The sequence below is a fragment of the Arvicola amphibius genome, chromosome 3 (assembly GCF_903992535.2).
Source record: "Arvicola amphibius chromosome 3, mArvAmp1.2, whole genome shotgun sequence".
Classification (NCBI taxonomy): domain Eukaryota; kingdom Metazoa; phylum Chordata; class Mammalia; order Rodentia; family Cricetidae; genus Arvicola; species Arvicola amphibius.
The window spans coordinates 143,802,147-143,819,626 of record NC_052049.1 but is presented as its reverse complement, the minus strand read 5'-3'; the positions used below and the strand labels follow the sequence as shown (position 1 = coordinate 143,819,626).

The 17,480-nt window shown below is 49.9% G+C and overlaps 1 protein-coding gene across 1 annotated transcript in view; it reads right to left on the bottom strand.

The window, feature by feature from the left end:
• Positions 1 to 9,383, bottom strand: part of Gnb5 (G protein subunit beta 5) — a 31,501-nt gene extending 22,118 nt beyond the window's left edge. Inside the window, exon 1 of the mRNA XM_038323127.1 lies at positions 9,173 to 9,383. Coding sequence (XP_038179055.1) covers positions 9,173 to 9,284 — 112 coding nt within the window. The 5' untranslated portion in view covers positions 9,285 to 9,383. The remainder of the gene's footprint in view (positions 1 to 9,172) is intronic.
• Positions 9,384 to 17,480: the final 8,097 nt, after the last annotated feature.

Sequence of the window (17,480 nt, the reverse complement as noted above, 5' to 3'; positions counted from 1 at the left end):
CCCCAGCTCCAACACCACCCTCACAGGACCACGCCCTGACAGCCATTCCCGCACTGCTGGCTGACGACTGGTGATTTTCCTGAGCCCTTCCTTCCTTCCACACGCACTGGCTGCTTTCCCCATCTGGTCCTCATGATGTGTTGGTGACTGCAGTGTGGCCTCTGTGGGACCCACTGTATGGGCCAGGTCATAGGTCAGTTCCTATGACTTCTTTTTCCCCACCCTGGGAATGAGCCTAGGGCCTTGCACGCACCAGGCGAGCGCTCTACTGCCAAGCCACATCTTCAGCCTTGGGTGTCCCAGGAAAGGATTCTACTCTGAGTGACATTCTTGGCATTTTCTGTGCTGCACTCCAATGCCCAAATTGTCCTCATGGCCCAGGAGAAGCCCCATCACGCAGGTTCTTGTGGCTTCCTGCCACATTTATTATCTTTAGGGGTCCCCAGTTCAGGCTTCCTGCACTACGCCAACCATGAAACCAGTCATTTCTCCAAGAAGGCCTGATCCCTGTTAGTGCCCCTCGAGAAGAAAGAGCAGAGAAGTCCCAATGAAAGCCCCAATGTTTCAGCATGGTGGGGCACGTCTGTAATCCCAGCTCCCCACCCCTGAGGCCCAGGCAGGTGGATCTCTGTGAGCGTGAGACCAGCTGGAGCTATACCTGGCCCCCCAAACAAAACAAACAAATGAAGCAAAAATACTCAAGCAAAAGAAAAGCTCTTGTACATTACAAAATGCCAGCTCAGTGCTCAGTGCTCAGGCTGAAGCCCCCACCAAGTGCTGAGTAATTACTCCACAAACAGGACACCACCAGCCTCCTGCAGACCGTCCTCACAAGGCATACTGGAAAAGGTAAAAAACAGACTTAATTTTCTGAATTCTTTTTTTTTTTTTTTTTTTTTTTGGTTTTTCGAGACAGGGTTTCTCTGTGGCTTTAGAGCCTGTCCTGGAACAATTTTCTGATTTCTTACAGGCCTTTTATACAACCCCCCACTGGTAGGGAACACGTCCTATTTAATTTCTTTAAAGATTTATTCATTTTTATGTGTCTGCCTACATCTATGTATGTGCACCAAGTGTATGCAGTGCCTGCAGAAACCAGAAGAGGGCGTCAGGTCCCCTGGAGCTACAGATTGTGGTGAGCTGACAGGTGGGTGCTGGGAACTGATTTGGGCTCTGTCTGGAAGAGCAGTCAGTGCTCTTAACCCCTGAGCCATCTCTGTAGTTCTGTTTAATATTTTATATGGATCCCCATTCCCATACACTGCAGCTTCTCTTGCTTCAGCATTAGAGGAAGCCTAGTTTTTTAAGATCCCTTTGAAAAAAAACAAGATGTTTCAGCACCAAAAGAGGGCCCTCGTTACATAACTTCAATTTTAACACATCCCAACTATCAATTATCCTTTCTCTTTGTGTCTTCCCTTCCCACACGGATGGATTCACGCCCAACCCACTCCATCCTGCCTGTATCTGCCAAATCTTGCAAGCATTGAATTAAAGGATTACAAAAAATTAAATATCAGGAAATAAAAGAAAATTTGGAAATGAGCTAAATATGTATTTGTGGGGTTGGGCTGAAAGCAGGAATGACTTCTCCTTTGCCTCCTGACAGACTGTTCCTCCAGGAAATGGTATATGTATCTTTTAAAGAAGTGATGAACACACTGGTTTCTACAATAGGAATGCTAACTGGTTAGGAGATTTGGCTGGCAGGCAAGCTTCAGGAAGACAGCGGTGTGTTCTGCTTGAGCCTCCTGGGACTAAGAACCCTGTCTTAGCCACACACAGCCATCTGCCTTCCATCTCTCCTCCTGAAGGCTTGGTCCCTTATTAGCTCCTCTCGAGAGCTACTCAAGCCTGGAACAGAAGGGACCCTTGCTAAACCAGAAATGAAGGCGCAGAGACAGCAGGAGGCCGCACTGGGCTTTAGGGTGATGTCTGTGTTCAGAGAATGAGACTATGTAAGAATGCAATGGGCATTCTCAACTAAGGAAAGCAAAGGCCCAAAGGTGTGATGTAATGAGGAGCAGCAAAGGGACTCATCACAGAGAGCGGAGTGATGTAATGTCTGCGCCCCCATAACAGCTGTTACCCAACAGGACAGCAGCCTGTTGGTGCACTGTCATCGAGTGACACAGATCTGTCTTTCTATAACTGTCCCTGGCTGCAGCATGGGATAATGAAGACACTGGGGAGGAACCTGGCCAGGGGACTCCTCTCTTAGGCAGAGCCCTCTGCAGGGACCACAGCGCTTGCTGTACCACACTCCTGTGGTCCCTCTAAGACATGCCTGCAACAGCCTAGAAGCTGAGCCAAAGGAACCTGTTCTCTGACCCGTGCCCAAGGCATCCACTACCTTCACTGCCTTCTTGCTCAGCTGGAGCCCACACAGCTTAAACTGCTGGAAAATTTGGACAAGCGTTGTCAGAACCAGAAGCCGTGGTGGAGACTCCAAGAGAGGGAGATGGGAGTGGTTGACTGGGTATTAAATATCATGCAGAATACCTCAGTAGAGGAATAGGCTGTGCTGGCTCTTAGGAGGATCATAGCCTGGAACTACAGACAGGCCAACGCCCTGGCATCAAGCATTCTGTAGTGTGACAGTGACTGACAGGTTGTCATATGAGGTCAGGGAGCCAAAGGATGCTATACAACTACTTACTGACAGGCTGTCAAAGGTAATGCCATTAGTACCTGAATTTAGAGGAGGCATGAGAACTGGGATAAGGGAAAGACAGATAGGAACCTCCCTCCCTCCATCCTCCCCTCCTTTCCTTCCTTTCTCTCTTCCTCAGACACGTGCAACCACACCAAGACTTTTGGTATATGTGAACAATACCCCCCGTTTATTGCATTGGGGTTGGGCGGAGGGCTTTGTACAACAGCTTGTGTATACAGCTTTAAAGTTCTGCAGGTGAGGAAGCCAAACCTCGGAGGGGCCGAGGACTTTCTCTACGCAGACGCTGGCCCTTGAGAACAGGCATACACCTTCAACGGGGGCATCAACTTTACTCAAAGTGGCTGTGAGTCTTCGGGAAATCAAGGACAATGATTCTCGGGCATGGGAGATACCCTAACCATGGGTTCCCATATGGGAAGCAGATCAGTGGGTCACAGGGTTAGTCAAGAGACGGTTTGGCCCTCGCTTGACCAGCTCTGTCTGGTTACGGGCTTCAGATCAGAATGCTGCAGCACACAGGGACGCAGCTCCTTCAGGAACCAGGCCCTGCGCTGTGCTCCAGGTGGGCAGGGCTGAACATGGCGGCGAGTCCCAGCCGCGTGGGGCCTGAGATGCGGTGAATACGTGAGTGGAGCAGTGGCTTCCAGACTTCCGTTCCAGCTGCAGTCATCTCCCTCCACTTTCTCTTAGAGGTGAAATCTTGCTAGATGCTAGTGTAGGCAACACAGAAGGGAAGCCGGGCTGTGAAATCACGAGCAAGGGCGGCAAGGGCGGCTGGGACCCAGGCTGGCCACACCAGCAAGGGGGAAGGCCACTGAGCCACACCTGCTCCCTTACATCTGGTGGGGAGAAGGGAGAAGGCTAATGGAAGGACAGCATTTTCAATTCCATGGAAGCAATCAGGCTCCCCTGAGCCTCTGCTGTACACCCTGAAATGAAAGTATTAGAGTCATCTAGCTGGGATTGGGAAAATAATCTCTCGCTCTGGGAGACTAATCTCCCGTCAGGATGGGGCTACCTCTCAGCTCTCAGCGACACTGACTAACAGGCCGTCCGTGGGGGTGCACACCTGGAATCCTGGCGTATAGGAGGCGAAGGCAGGAGAACCAGAAGTTCAAGGTCATCCTCAGTTACCTAGCATAGTTAGAGACCAGGATGAGATACACGAGATCCTGTCTCTCAGCTCTCTCCCCAAAACAGCTCCTCTTGTACGTGACAGGAGAAACTACTGGGTTAAATGTAAAATGTGTCTCAAATACATTTAACACAATCTCGAGAGTGCTTACAAAACTATAAACGTGGAAGCAATCCATGACATATAGCAAAAAGAGGAGCCTGTAGGTGGGGGCCGTAAAGCCTGGCCTCCTTTGCTTTATCTAACTGCCCCCCTCCCCAGTGAGTGTGGGGAATGTGGGGACTCATTAGAAACACTTTCCCTCGAGAGCTCGCTCCAAGCTATAACTGCACAGCAGAAGAAGAGGGCAGGAAATGGAGAGCAGGCTGGCTTTCTGCTCCCTCTCCAGGCAGAGGGCGGGGCAGGCAGTAGGCAGGAGGAGGCCATCTGCAGGGACAGCAGCTTTCTCTCGGCCTGGGTCCTGGGGCTGTATTTCCTCAGAACATGCTAAGCTATTGACACACTTGCTTCAGGTCTGTCTAGAGTACGGTTTTGCCTGGATCTCCCCGGAAGCCACAAGATCAGATTGGTGCAGGCCTCCAACTACAGTGTGCGAGTAAAACCTTCCACAAAAGCACGTGTACAGCGGACAGAAAAGCCAGCTGTCCTGGCTGGTAAATCCTGTGATTAACCCAAATGGAACCTGGATTTGTACATTGAAAAATTCCATAAATTTGCTTTCGCAGCTAAGGAGCTGGGAGTCTGGATAAAGCACCCACAGCCCAGGATGCTGCGACCTACCAGTACTTCCCATTGTCAGTCCGCCTTCCCGATCGTTCCTCGCTCTAACTCTGGGACTCTATTGTTGAGTTGTGTCCACCTTCCTCCTCTTGTCTTGACACCACCCCGAACTCAATCCGTCCCACAGCACATGAGGGATGGATCTAAAGTGAAGTCTCCACATCCCAGAGCCCTCTCGAGAGAACATACATCCCTATAGGCATTCTGCACTGACTAGACCATGGAGGACCCACTGACCAGTACTTGGTCTTTACCATTTTGCTACTTTAACAAAAAGCATCTCTGCTCGCTAGAACACAGTGAGACGTGGAGAAGGGAGACTTGTACCGGAAACCTTCCCTGGCTGCCCTCCAGCCACTCTGGTGATGCCAGCCTGAGTGTCCCCCTCTGCCCTCCTGGGACTCAGATGTGTTTGCATCTCGAATGGGAGGTAGAAGAGCGCTCTTTGAATCTGGGGCCTGAGGCTGGAGAAGGGGATCCTCCTTGATCTAAGGGCTGTTGGTGAGCCGAATCCATGGCTCCTGATGAGGCTCACAGCTTTGGAAACCGTGAAGACATTGCCTTATGAGGCAAGGGGCCTTTACATCTGTGAGGATGTTAAAGGTTTTGAGATGGGACTGTGATCTGGGTGGACTCAGTGTAACCCCAAGGGTCCTTTTCATGGGAGACAGCAGAGTGAGCCAGAGAGGGCGATGCCAGAAGCAGTGGTCAGAATAAAGTAGCCTCTGAGCCACAGAACGACCTCTAGACACTAAGAACATAAGCTGTAAGCTGAGGACCATGATTCCTCAGGTGTGAGCCATGGAATGGCCTCTAGACACCAAGAACACAAACTGTAAGCTGAGGACCACAATGTCCTCAGGATGTGGGGAACGGCTCCCCCAGAACCTCTGAAGCCACTGACCCATTGAGACTTCTGAGCCCGAGCTAACAGCTATCAGACCGTGGAAGTCTGTGCAGCGTGGTGTGCATAGGAAACCAACACAAGCCATAGCTGCGTGACTGTCAATTGAAGCAAGGGCACCCTCGGTATCAGCAGATAGGGTAGGGTGGGGCTCCAGGCAGAAGAACCCTGCAGGAGGCTAGGGTGGTAGGAGCTCCTGGCTGCACAACTGAGGCAAGCTACTCCCTGGTACACAAGCCATTTGGGCTACTTCGGGCACACTGGTCTGAGTGTTAAAGCTACGGGGCTGAGGACAGATTCCGATTCAGGAGTTGCTCATTCCCTTCTAGACTTCTCATCTCTGTCTGCAACACGGACTTAAACATATTTATTTATATAATCTGTTTGTTTTTGAACAGAGTCTCTTGCAGCCCAGGCTGGCCTCAAACTCATTTTGTAGCTGAGGATAACCCTGACCTTCTGATCCTTTTGCCTTGACCTCCCAAATGCTAGGATTATAGGCCTGCATGCCTGGTTTATGTGGGGCAGAGAATGGAACCTGGGGCCTTGTGCATTCTAGGCAAGCCCTTCCCCAAATGAGCTGTAGCTTATGATTGATTTTTCATTCATCTTTAAATTTCTTTTAAAACTACAGCGTTTTGTTTACTTATTATATGTTTGTGCATGTGTCGTATCGAATGTGTGTGCATGTGTTGTATGTGTGTGCATGTGTCGTATTGTATGTGTGTGCATGTGTCATACCGTGTGTGTGTGTGTGTGTGTGTGTGTATGTATGTGTGTGTCATATCGTATGTGTGTGCATGTGTTGTATGTGGACCTCAGAGGACCACTTGCAGGAGTCAGTCTCTCCTTCAACCACATGGCTCCTAGGGATGCAGCTAGGGTCCTCAGACTTGGCCAAAGTCTGTTGGGTCATCTCACTGGCCCGACTGGAGGCTTTAAAGGAAATCTGACTTAAACAATACCTCGCATTTTTTTTTGTTGTTGTTCTGTGTGAGTGGACATGCACAATTAAAAATTTGAAAAGTAACTTAAAAAAATAAAAAAACAAACACTCCAGTGGTTCAGTTCACTTGGGCTTTTTCAAAGCTCACGTCCTAGGCCTGAGGAGATGGCACATGTATCAGGACCTGAGAGTAAAATAAAGTTGGCACAGTGGCTGGAGCTTGCCATCCCAGTGCTGGGGAGGCAGAGACAAGAGGATCCCTGGAAGTCACTGACCAGTCTAGCCTACTTGGCAAGGTTCAGGTAAAAGTGAGAGGCCTGTTTAAAAAGCAAAGCTGACAGGAACAAGGATCTGAGGCTGACCTCAGGCCTCTACACATAGATGTATACACATGCACACATGCATGCGCACACACACGGCACCCAAGACCTCACTGTGTCCCTCCAGACCCCAAGAGCTTCCTCACTGCAACCCTACCTCCAATTCTGGCCCTGTGTATGCCTCTCCAGACAGGGCCCCGGCTTCCCCTCAGCAGAGCAAACATACTACCCTGCCTCAGCTTAGGCTCACTATGGCAAAGACACAGGACCTGCCACACACATCCTTGCTTTACTGTTTTGCTTTAAACTCCTTCCCCATGACAGTCTGTCCTTTATACAGGTAAGGAATCTGTTTTCAAAAGTCTTTTCTAGGAGCCACGCTGGGGCACAGTCCCTGGGTCACAGATTCTGGGGGATTTCTGAGCGCCCCCACAGCTCATTCCCCCCCCCCTCACTCCCTTCTGTCCAGAGCACACATCTAGCCCAGCACTTATTTTATCTATTGAGTACCTGACTCTGAACCAAAGCCCTCGGAGGGAATATTCTTGATGGTTCACTGCAGCATCCAGGGATGGGAAAAGGCTGACCCTAGGCAGGGGGGGTCAGGTGTGCATGGGGATTGGGTCTACTCAGGGACCAGTTCTCTTTTATTTATTTATTTTTGTCCAGGAGGAAAAGGGATGGAGACCTTCACAGAATGGTAAGTGGTTGACAATTGCGAGGGGGGTAGAGAGCAGCCTAAAGACACTGCAAGGTGACTTAGCCCCTGGCCACAGAGGCCTCCTGGTGCCTCCTCTTCAGCTTAGGGATTCAGCAGCAGAAGGAAGTGGGGGAGGCATGGAGTCACCCAGGGCTGAGGAGAAGGCAGGAGGGTCAGATAGAGTCAGGGTCTCTTAGTAAGACTTTCAGATGTTGATCGAGATATCTGTGCTGATGCCAGGGAAGGGCTGAAAGACAGGACCAGGCTGAGGAGTCCAGGCAGGAGCCAGGGCTCCTGAGGATCCAGGAGAGACTATGGTCAGAGCGGGACACTAAGTCAGAGATAGAGAGGATGCAAGACAAGATTCCCCTGGGTGGGGAACAGGGCTGTGCTAGAGGGAGGGGCTCATGTCACAAGGGACTTCAAAAAGAACACTCAAGCCACAGGGCTAAGCAGTGTCTCCATTTCCTCAGCTGTCAAACGGAGGAGTCTGAGGCATTAAACCAAGCTTGAGACACCATCACCAGCAGCGCACAGGCTCTGGAAGGGGAAGGACGAGACCCATGTCAGGCCTCTCATACTTACTCCCTACTTCCCCTCAACTTTGGGGTAGGCAACATGCTTAGCCTGACTCCCTTTTCTCCAGACTCTCTGGCAGGGGCCACATGGCCTAGTTCTGGCCAATGAAGTACAAATAGAAATCTCGGGAAGAGAGGAATTCTGGGAAAACTTTTGCTTTCTCCCTAAGAAGGCAAAGAGCCTGGGGTTCACACTCTCCCTTCTTCCTGCTTTGGATACTGAGGCAAAGTTTGGTGCAGTGGCAGTCATCCTGAAGTCGCTGGGTAAATGCCACATACGAAGGTTCCCTCAAAGCTCTAAGCAGTTACACCAGACCTGATCTTGTTACCAGGAAAACAACTCACAGTTTAACTTACTACATCTGGACACATTTCAAAACCTCACAGGAGCGTTTGCTGCCCTTCTAACAAAAGAAGGCCCCTAGAAGACACAACCAAAGTTCTGTTCTTCCAGAAAGTTTCAAGGAAAATCAATGCTAAAGGCCCCATACTGAACCCCAGTTCCTTTGTCCAAATGGAACTTAAGGCTGTGACCAATTAGGAAGGTGGGGGCACCGCACATAAGTGTGTGTGTGTGTGGGGGGGGGGATGCTGGCAAGCCTTGCTCAGCACAGGAGGGTGAACGGGTAAGACTACTATCCCCATTCTGAGCTCTGCGGAGGACCACCCCTCCCTGAGAAGGGGGACCCTCCTCTAACCCAGAGTCCCAGCCCTGTTATGAACCGGGATGCGGGCACGCTGGCAAGTTTATTTACACCGTGCTGGCCCTCTTATGTCAACCGCGGCATCCATCAAACGCTTCTGAAGGGCCTGCTGCCAGCTGAACGGGTGGATGCAGAGAGCGTCTCCGCTTCCCTCCGCCATCAGGCTCCCTACCCCCACGGACAAGGGAGACACGGGAAACGGAGCGCGGAGAAAAGACCTAACGGGGGCGGCGGGGTGGGGACAGAGTCCCAACGAGGAACCGTAAAGCGGTCCCGCCCCGGTACACCTGCTGGCTGTGCCTCTCCACCCGCCCCCTGGGAGGGGCTCAGCATCCTCCCACACCGGGCGGTGGAACCGGCCCCTCGCGGGTCCGCCAGCCCCTCGGAAGGTCGCGAGAGCTTCCCTTTCACCCCCAGCTCGCACTCACGCTCCACGTCATGCAGCTTTGCCCGCTCCTCCTCCAGTTTGCCCTTGAGGCTCTCGGCCTCGCTCTTCAGCGACGCCAGCGTCTCGTTCTCGTGCAGCCCATCGGTTGCCATCTTCGTCGGGATGCAGCCGGGAGAGAAACGCAAAGCGGGAGATTGAGAGCCGACCCGGGGGCTGGCCGAGAGGGCGGGTGCTGCAGTGGCCTTCGTGACCCCGAACGCCTCCCCGGGTCCGCCCCCTCGGCGGTGACGCAACCGCTGCGGGGACAGACTTCCCTGGCTCCGCCCTCCGCGCCCTCCCTGAGAACCAGGCGGGGCTAGGCCGGGATAGGGGGCGGGGTGGGGGTGGGTGGAGGCTGCGGGGAACTGAGGCTCGGAGAACAAGCTTTGATCCCAACTCTGGTTTCCTAGCTCCAGAGGAGCCTAGTGAAGGCGAAGAGATACAGCCCAGCCTTCTGCATCCCTGGGGACTTGGGGCAGGATGCGTCAGAAACCTATCCTTGTTACAACTCACTAGCCAGAAACATTCTTTTAAAAATGAGTTCTGGCTGCCTGGGTCCTGGGATGGGGCAACAAAAGCAGGGGTCTGTGGTAACACTCTGCTGAGGTCAGGGGCGTCCTTTCTTCTCGAATGAAGTCTTGCTGGTGTTTCCTTAAGTTTGGGGATTTGGTGACAGAGTGCAGACCGCATTGGCCCCTCTCCACCTACACTTCCCTGGGCTTAGGTTCCTTGGTGACTCTTTTGATGCCTACAGGAGTCTCACTGAAAGGAATCTTAGACAGCCCCACCCCGCGCACCACACACACACACACACACACACACACACACACACACACACACACACAATTCGAAACAGGCACAAAAAGCAGTGATCCCAAGGGTATATCAAACGTCCAGAAAAAGGGGGAAGGTAGGATTTGGACCCAGCGGTTTGATTCGCCAACAGGCTCTGGGCTAAGCCTTCTTCCCTTTCCTCTGTGACCTGTAGGTTGGGAAGGAAGATCAAGTTTGAGGATTCCGGACGGAACAGTGCCAAAGTAGTCTTCGGTGTTGCTCTTCCTCCAGTCTGGGGCCTTCTCATCCCGAGAAGGAATCTATGTTAATTTTATAATTTATATTAATGATATTGCTATCTTTTAGGCAAGATTCTGGGAGCCTCCATTTTCTTATCTGGAAAACCTGTTTCCTAGCATCTACATCCCAGGGCTTTTATGAGCATTAGATACTGTGGAGGATACTCTAGGTGACTTCTCAATATGTGACTAACAGCCCCCTTCTCCTTTCTCTTCAGTACAGGGTTATCCACCGTCCATATTTATTTTCTCTGTCTTTGTGTCTCTCATTCTCTTTCTTTGTCTCTCTCTGTAGCCCTGGCTGTCCTGGAACCCCCTTTGTAGAGTAGGCTGGCCCAGACATATTGCTCTACCTCCTTCTGCCTCTCAAGTGCTGGGATTGAACATGTGTACTGCCATGCCCAGCAGTAGTTTATCAGAGTTTAACAGAACACCGGCATATAGAAACAGTTCAGTTAAAGCTAGCTTATTAAATGGGTGTACAAAACAGGCTACACTAAATGTACATGTATAGAGAACAAGGGGGTGGAGTGATGGCTCAGTGGTTAAGAACACTTGATGTTTTGCCAAAGGACCAAGGTTTGATTCCCAACACCCATATGGCAGCTTATAACCATCTGTAATGCCAGTTCTAAGGAACCCAATGCCCTATCCTGTCTTCACTGACCTTAGTTATGCCCCGTGGTGCACAGACATACATGCAGGCAAATCTCCAATACACATAAAATAAACACACCTCTTTAAATTAAAAATTTATAGATTTGTTTATTTTTACGTAGATGAGTGTTTTGTCTACACATATGTCTGTAAACCACGCGTGTGCAGCAGTCACCCCTGTTGGATCCGGAGATGGTGAATTACCACATGTTACCAGGCGAGGGCTCTAGTGAGCCACAGCTTTGCATGTAGCCTAGTGGATCTTCTGAGACAGGGACTGATTCCCTGGGCTGAGGACATTTTTGCTGGTGATCTGAAGCCTGGGAATAGACACCTTTGGCAAGAACAAGATTCGATGCACTTTGGAAAAAGAAGTCAGGATTTCTGTTCGGTTTTTCCCTGGGCCAGCATGCCTGAGCTCAGGAGCACTGGGGTTTAGTTTTGCTCTCTGTTTAGGCTGGGGAAGATCAGCCAAGCTGTCCAAACAGTTAAGACAGGGAGCTTAGATAGGTCCCCAGGATTGTTTATCTACCAGAATTTCTTCTAGCTTACTGGCTTGCTAGGCAGACTAGGAGGAGACAGAAGCAAAAACCATCAGCCCCAGGAATAACAGCTTGTTAGGAGGGTGTTGGAGACCTAGCCAGCACCTCATATGACCCTCACAAAGCCCTAGGGTACAAATCTGTTAGCATTCCTAGTTCACAGGTGGGAAAATAGGCCTCTGGAGGTGGGTGACAACTGGTGTTCCCACTACCTCGGATAGCAAGCAAGCCAGGACCCTCGGCAGACATCAGAGCTACACCAGGCTTCCAGGAGCTTGGGGACACAGCCTACGAACCTACTCTAGGTAACTCCACTATCACACATGGGCTTGCGTTAGAACAAAATGGATCAGCAATGCCACTCACAATCTCGGCACACGTGGAACAGTAGCTGAGCTGCTGAGATTTCTTGAACACAGGCCTTAGGGCCCTTTGCTTGAAGCATTTGTCACAGGAGCCGAACACGTTAACCAGGAAGGTCTGATCGCACATCTTGCCGGAGACGAGGCTGAAGGACAGAAAGAAATGAGCAGGGTGTGGGAATGTCAGCGAGTGCTCTGGGGACCCAAGCCTCTTCCTCAAGCCGCCTCAGTCTATACCTCCACAGTGAGTGCGGTCTGCACCTCCGGGCAGAGCTCACAGTGAGTGCTGGCCTCTGGTTTACCGCCCCATGCAGCTCATTTGATCAGGTCAGACAGCCATGCACACTGCTCACAGGTTGTTTGGGCAGCTTGCTCACACCTTACAATTGATCTTTGGAGCACAGTGAAAACAGTGTGGTGCATAATATGGTTAATTTCTTTCTTTCTTTTTTTTTTTTTTTTTTTTTGGTTTTTTGAGACAGGGTTTCTCTGCAGCTTTTTTAGAGCCTGTCCTGGAACTAGCTCTTGTAGACCAGGTTGTATGGTTAATTTCTTAACATTATCTTTTTGTTTTTCATTTCTTATACATTTTTGTTGGTGTGTATGTGCACACACTCTCATGTGCCATGGCACAAAAGATGAAGGTCAGAGGACAACTCGAAGGAGTCAGGGAATAGATTTCAGGTCGTTAGGCTTGATGGCAGATACTCCTGCTCGCTGAACAATCTTGCCAACTCTTTCTTATTTTTAATATAAGGTTTCTTGGAGCCCAGGTTGGCCTTGAACTTGCTAAGTTAAGTATCAGAGGGTAACCTTGAACTCCTTAATCCTCTTTCCTCTGACTCTGGGATGTTGGGGTTACAGGTATGCACTATTACACCTGGTTTATGAGGTGCTAAGTGTGTAACCCCGGGCTTCATGGGTGCTAGGCAAGCGCCCTCCCCAGTGAGCATCTTCAGCCTGGAGAACCATTTGAAATTTTCACAAATGTTCCTCCCCTTGGTGTAAGATTTTGGACTAAAGGCAAGAGTCAGAAAACGGGCCTGAGCTAGAGGGAGGCCATTTGTGTGGTGTTGGCTTCCTTCAAAGTGGGCGTTTATATTTGTTAAATGTGGCAGCCAAACACTCAGGGACCCAACCTGTGACTGCATGAACAGCCTGGCTTGGAACTGGGGGGATGGAGGCTTTGGGAAACAGCTCCACCAGGGGGCCTATGGACCTGGGTTCCAGGCTGCCCAGGTTCTGGTCTCTTGTGGAGGCTAGTCAGTAGACATGACTCTCCCTTGGCATCTTGTTCACTGATATATGAAATAAATCTCTTTAAACCAACCTCTGTAGGGTTGGCACAGGACTTATAAGAGACAGTACATGAAGAGACTCAGCTCAAGGCAGGAAGTAGTGAACCTTTCAAAACCATGCCAGCCTGCAGGCGGCAGCACTGGCAGGGGCAGTGACAGCCTTAGAAGGGAGGAGAAGAGCCAGAGGGGGCTGTGGCCAGACGTGGAGACTGACTAAGATGCTGGGGTGGCCTTGGACAGAGAATAGGGATGAGGAGGAACTGGGCTGGAAGGGGAGATGGCTAGGGTAAGGCCTCCGTTTCCTTTGGGAGGTTGTGGAGATGGAAGACTGGGAGGTCACAGGGAAGGGTGTAGGCAGCTCAGCCCTGCTGTCCTAAAGAGAGCCCCACCTTCAGAGTCAAAGAAATTACCCATGAGTATCTTATGAGGGCACTGGACTGAACACACCAACAAAGGGGAGTTTGAGAGAGCTGTGTTCTGGGTGGAGGTGACACTGGGGATATTTGGGAGGGAGAGTGCCGTACAGAGTCACTACAGGGCCAGAGAGGGAAACCGAGAACTGTGGAGTTGGGCAAAGGTGTGGCCAACACAACCTGAAAATGGGGTGACAAGGGGGTAGAAGGCAAACCCTTAGGGACAGAGATCACAAGGGACCAGATACTGACAGCCACAAGCGGGCTTAGCTGGCACCGCCCACTGCCTCTGCCCAGGAAGGCACACATCCTGTGGTAGCCAAGCGAACAGAGTGGTTTCAGTCAGAGAGAGAGGCTGAGCCTGAATTGTAGCATGGCTCACAGAGCCACCAAAGTCAAGCACTGAGGTTTGTCACAAAGGGTGAGTCATAGAAAACAGAAGGGGACTGGGATGATGGCTCCATCATTAGGTGCTTTCTGTGTGAGCATGAAGACTTCACTCTCATCCCCAGAATCCAAACAAAGAGCCAGTGTGGTAACACACTCTTGTGACCTCAGAGTCAGTGTGGTAATACATACTTGTGACCTCAGAGCCAGTGTGGTAACACATGCTTGTGACCTCAGAGCTGGGGAGGCAGAGACAGACAGATCTCTGGTGCTCACTGTCCAGCCAGCCTAGTCGAAGGCCAGAGAGAGATCTTATTTCAAAATCAGATAGATGATTTCTGAGGAAGGATGCCTAAGGATGTCCACATATATGTATATATACATGTACCCATGAACATACATGCACACCCATGAACACACACATGCATCCATGAACATACACACACACAGAGACAGAGACAGAGAGAGATACAGAGAGAGAGAGAGAGAGAGAGAGAGAGAGAGAGAGTACTCGGGGCTTGGAGAATGTCTCTTACTTCCCAGCCCTGCAGGGGGCTCGGGCCAGTCTCAAGGTCAAGCTGAGACATCTAGTAATAGCATTAGGGAGCAAAGTCACTTAAGAACATCATCCTGGGATTTGCTCCCTCAGAAGTAGGTCAGGGAGAGAACTGCCACGGGAAGATGACCCAGAGGAAGAGATTATGTTCTAAGGGGAAGTGACTCTCAAGGACTGAAGGCTGAGAGCATCTCTAGGGACAAAAGTCATATAGGAATAGGTGGGAGCCGGGAGTGATTGTGGGATTACTTAATCTAAATCCAAGTCAGAGGCCTTGTTTATAATGTTCATTATAAATAATTGGGAACAGAAGGACATGAAAAGAACCACATCTACATCCTGTAATGGCAGGTTCTGGGCCCGTTCACACTTCCCATTCACTTGCAGCGTCTTTCTAAGCATAGGCAGTTTAAACAATCGGGGTGTGCAAGAGCTGGTGAAATGATTTAGCAGGTAGGCGGAGGCACCAAGCTTTACAGCCTGAGTTCGATTCCCAGAACCCACTTGGTAGAAGGCGAGAAGTGACTCTCAAAAGTCGTCCTGTCCTCCACATGTGTGGCATGCTCATGTCCATACAGGCACACACAAAATAACAAGTAAATATCAGAAACGCATTGGGAGGGTAGGCTAGGGGTGCAACTCCATTGGTAGAGTGCTTGCATCGTGCGTGCAAGACCCAGAGTTCAATCCCCAGCACTACCAAAAAAAAAAAAAAGCAGAACAAAAAGTCCTCTGCATTGAAAACATATATGCGTGTTCGAAGTAGCATTATTTTTAGGTAAATAATGCAAAGAATTCAAATGTCCACCAAGGGAAGAAGAGGCAAAGAAAACACAGTGTGGCTGGGTGGTGGCGGCACACGCCTTTAATCCCAGCACTTGGAAGGCAGAGGCAGGTGGATCTCTGTGAGTTCGAGGCCAGCCTGGTCTACAAGAGCTAGTTCCAGGACAAGCTCCAAAGCTACAGAGAAACCCAGTCTTGAAAAACCAAAAAAAGAAAGAAAGAAAGAAAGAAAGAAAGAAAGAAAGAAAGAGAACACGGTATGTTCCTGAGACAGTCATTGGCAGTAATAAAGGAGGCCCTGGTTCTCACTGAAACGATGAACACTGGAAACATCTTGGTGTGAAAGGAGCTGGACAAGAAGTCCACATGAGACCATTACACGAGTGTCCAAGACACACAGGACCGTCAGAAGTCCATCTGTGGGTGATGGGAGCGGTGGTGAAGGGAGAAAGCCTTTGCTAGCTCAGAGACTGTGGGACTGGGGGAACCGGGTTGCTTGGAGTTAAATTACAGCGAAGACAGCACGAACATCCTTGTACACACACGAAAAGCCAGCCAAACATTTTAAATGATGAATTTCATGTTGTGGGCATTACAAACTCAACAAAAATTATTTTTAAAACGTGCAAGATATTTGTAGAGGCCGGGCGGTGGTGGCGCACGCCTTTAATCCCAGCACTCGGGAGGCAGAGGCAGGCGGATCTCTGTGAGTTCGAGGCCAGCCTGGTCTACAAGAGCTAGGTCCAGGACAGGCTCTAAAAAAGCTGCAGAGAAACCCTGTCTTGAAAAACCAAAAAAAAAAAAAAAAAAAAGATATTTGTAGAGATACTGCTCAAATCAGGCTCAGGCAGAAAGGTGTCACACAGAGTCATTTGTCAAAGACACAGACTAAAGCCACAATGTAACACTACTAGTTACACATGAGAAGTCCTAAAATTTACTATATTTAGTGTGTGGAGAGGTCAAAGGACAACTTTTGGTAGTCAGTTTCCATGTGGGTCCTGAATATCAAACCCTGGTTCTCAGGTTTGGTGGCAGGTGTCTTTATCTGCTGAGCCATCTTGCTGACTGGGTTAGAATACCTAAAATCCAAAAAATTGATATACTGGGGCTGGAAAGAAGACTCAGTGGTTAAGAGGGCTTGCTGCTCTTCCAGAGGACATAAGTCCTGTTCCCAACACCCATATAGGGGACAAATACTGCAACTCCCGCTCCAGGGGATCTAACGTCCTCTTCTGGTCTCTGCAGGCAACTGCACTATTTCCCACCATTGGGCAGATGCCTAATTAAAAATAAATCTAAAACAAACCCCCTGATATACAAAGTGTGGACAAGGATGTAGGAACTTGCTGTCGTTGCCAGTGAGGGTAATACAGCTACTTTAGAAAACTGGCTGGTAGGACCTCTTGATGGTAAACAAACATTGTGTGCATGTGTGTGTGTGCGCGCACACGTGTGTGATTCTACTCCTGGGTAAATGTTCAACAGAAATGCATACTTATTCCCTAAGAAAGAGTAAGACTGTCATAATAGCTTTGCTCACAAATAGCCCCAAGCTGGATAATCCGATGTTCACCAACAACAGAATATAATAAAGGGGGTTAAGGCAGGGGTAGGTGCATCTCGTAGACCCATGTGGTGGCCTATCCGTTCCATCAGCTGCACTCGAGGGCTTTGGTGGTTATACTACTGCAGCTGGACCAATTTTGAAAACCAATTAGATTATTTTAAAGATGCTTAATTTGTTACTGATGCCAACACTAATCTGCCTTTTAAAATCTTTTTATGATTTTGAAATAAAGTTACGAAGGTTGTAGAAAACTTAGAATAGACATATATAGAGTAACCGGAACACAAACCCTCCTGGCTGGGCACCCTCCACAGAGAAATCCCCGTGACCTTGGAGTCCAGACATTGCTGCGTAATCAAAAGCCCAAGTTCCCCAAGGTGAATGAGTACGTACCTTACAGAGCAAGGATCGCCTGGGACGGCTGGCAGAAAGTTACTGCGGTACTGTGAAGGTTTGAGCCACTGGTCACCTAATCTCATTATCTGACATTGCAGCTCAGGGACTGCTCCTCCCCATCTGCACACCCAGGTTCACTATGGGCCACTCACTAGCATGCACTCACACTCATGGGCCACTCACTAGCATGCACTCACCTCTAGAACCCTCTGCCTCTCCATCTGGTTTGGAACCCTCTTAACTCCGCTAAATTCCTTCCTGGGCCCATTTCT